Raw genomic sequence first — 2,500 nt, 5'->3', positions numbered from 1 at the left:
GCAAGTGGATTGCTCATTTTTCAGCCGACTATCAGCCAGAAGATGAGTGAAACAGGAAGCACACATGAGATGTCCATTTCGACACTTAATCAAACACAACAAAATAATAGTAAGTGAAAACTTAATCACATCCAATGACTATCGATGGAAATAAAATTGCTTCCTCTGTATAAGATCCTTTTCAATTTCCCTGAACTTATAACCAGCTTTGATGACAGTAGCTTAGAAAATAATGTAAAATCCTTTGAGAAAAGTAAATGTAAGACTAGGTGCTATTTTCAACCCTGCTATTACAGTTATATTATTTTGTAACAACCCTTTTGGTGCCAAGTAAATGGGGTGGAGGGGGGGGGAACAACTATTGGGGAGGAGGGCAAAGAGGATAAGCTCTGGCTCTGAGAGTAAATGAGGGGAACAATACGCATCTCCATCCCTACCTACCTCCGGGTCATTGAATTAGCTACAGTTTTCCTTTATCACAATATATTCTCTATGAGCAAAACTTTTCCTAAATATATAAATCAATCACCTGGACAAGTAAAATTACTGAAAATGACTGATAAAATCAACAGAATATTTCAACTGACGCAAGTTGTAAGATCTAGAGAGACCATGTATGAAAGACCAAGTTATATTTGACCTGCAGGCTGTAAGAATTTCACAGGTAACGTAAATGTTGGGCAACAAATCGCACATTTATTACGTGTGCAAGTATGAATTTGAGTGTTACGAAACACACATATAAATAGAAAGCACACCAACGTGTAAAACGAAGCCTGCTCGTCATCAATGATTAAAAAACTTGCTAAGTCTTCCGGTGCGCTGCAGCAATTTACTCTGCTGCAATCAATACTGCGACCTCTTTCAGGCGAATCGGAATGAGTCCTCGAACATTACGTAACTGACACATCCGATTATTGTACGATTTGGCAAGAATTTAAGAATACATGACAAGCTTACTTAGCGCGCAACAATAATAAATTGATTTTTAATTCCGATAGAATTCTGATCTACGTACGAAATCGACAGCGGAACCCAAAAAGTTCTTTTTTTTGCGGTATTGTTCGAAATATCCACATTTCAGCTTATCCACGACATACAAACACTTTTAGTAAGATTCAAAGTGTACAATCAGGGAGGGAGTTTACTTGCATTGCACTTGCTTTCGTAGTTTGTTGAAAAAAAGCGAGACATGTGATTGAGGTCTTCACGAGAGTTAGCCGGCAAAAGATTTGTTGTCGCCAACTTGCAAGGACTAAAGCCTGCTGCCCGTATGAGCGCGTCAATTTTTACTACATTGTTTTAAATCTTACTTGAAAAACCGATTTTGTAGGCAAATCCAAACAAACTGTGCAGCTCAAGATGTCGTTTAAACGAGCCTCGAGCTTCCCAAGACGATCGATTTTTTTGTCGCTCCTTATCTTTGCCTTCTTCAACGGTGGCTCAATATTCTCCTTCTCGGAGGTATCCTCCACCTGTATGGAACCTTCTGCTTCTTCTTCCGACGTGGACATTTCCCCGTTCTAGATATCAAAATACGCCCAAGAAGATACAAGAATACACCTCACCGATCGATAGGTTTGTTTTGATGCGACGATGTGATGTAATGTTTACGTTTTGTGCGCCTGCGTGATACTCCTACGGAACAAAGGTCATTATTTCCAAATATAGCATTTTATAGTCACGAGACCTACACGTGCCGTTCATCACCAGGCCTCGCATGTCAAAATTCTACAGGCAGCCTATCAGAAGTGCGTCGGTCTTATCGCAGAGGAGGCAAATGTTTGCATTTAAATCTGAAGCGATCGCAGACAAGCGTACCACTTATCCTCTGCGAAGCGAGGAGAAAAAGGAGCGCACTTAGCAAAGGTACGTTTTTTATTGGGGGGGGGGGGGGGTGGGCGGGGGTATTTTAGAACTTTTTTGCGAAAAAAGTCGTAGCCCTCCCACTTTCTGGAATGGATTAATGCATGACCCTTCAAAAATACCCAAACAGAAATATCTGACCCTCCCCCACCCCACTCAACCTATTCAAGACAAAAATAACCGGAAGTGGAAATAATAAACTGGAAGTGTTACTCATATAACCGCGTTAATCTGCGCACAAAGTAGTTAATTGCGTGGCCTGTGATTGTACGGTGAAAACTTGAAAATGGGCAAGGATGTACGAGGAATAGAAAGAGGGAAATGTGCTTGTGGGGAATGTGAGGATTTCATGAGGTCTGATGGAGCAACTTGTGGCTATTGTGACTATGGCAAAGCTCCTGCCAACCTTCCATTATCTCTCTTGGAGTGCAACCCCCACCAATGGCCGTGAGCCGGACGACTTCCAGGCTCGAGCTCAGATTAGGCAATTGTTTGAGGAAAGAGAACTAGTCAGTGGGGACAGTGAGGCTATTAGAAAGTTTTCAGATAAATACATTGTCCCCGAAAAGCTTGTGGCAGAGTATGTTGAGCACCTTGCCCAGATAAAAATGCGCAAGGAGAAGAAGACAGAAGA

General features: G+C 41.6%; 1 protein-coding gene across 1 annotated transcript in view; it reads right to left on the bottom strand.

The window, feature by feature from the left end:
• The window catches only part of LOC138019629 (zinc finger TRAF-type-containing protein 1-like), an 11,724-nt gene extending 10,083 nt beyond the window's left edge, over positions 1–1,641 (bottom strand). The window contains exons 1-2 of the mRNA XM_068866481.1: positions 1,314–1,641; positions 1–84 (exon numbers count right to left, since the gene is read on the bottom strand). The exon at positions 1–84 is cut by the window's left edge and continues 155 nt beyond it. Coding sequence (XP_068722582.1) covers positions 1–84; positions 1,314–1,514 — 285 coding nt within the window. The 5' untranslated portion in view covers positions 1,515–1,641. The remainder of the gene's footprint in view (positions 85–1,313) is intronic.
• Between the last annotated feature and the right edge of the window lie 859 nt (positions 1,642–2,500).

Source organism: Montipora capricornis, chromosome 10 (assembly GCF_036669925.1).
Source record: "Montipora capricornis isolate CH-2021 chromosome 10, ASM3666992v2, whole genome shotgun sequence".
NCBI lineage: Eukaryota > Metazoa > Cnidaria > Anthozoa > Scleractinia > Acroporidae > Montipora > Montipora capricornis.
This window is presented reverse-complemented; position numbering and strand designations above follow the sequence as displayed.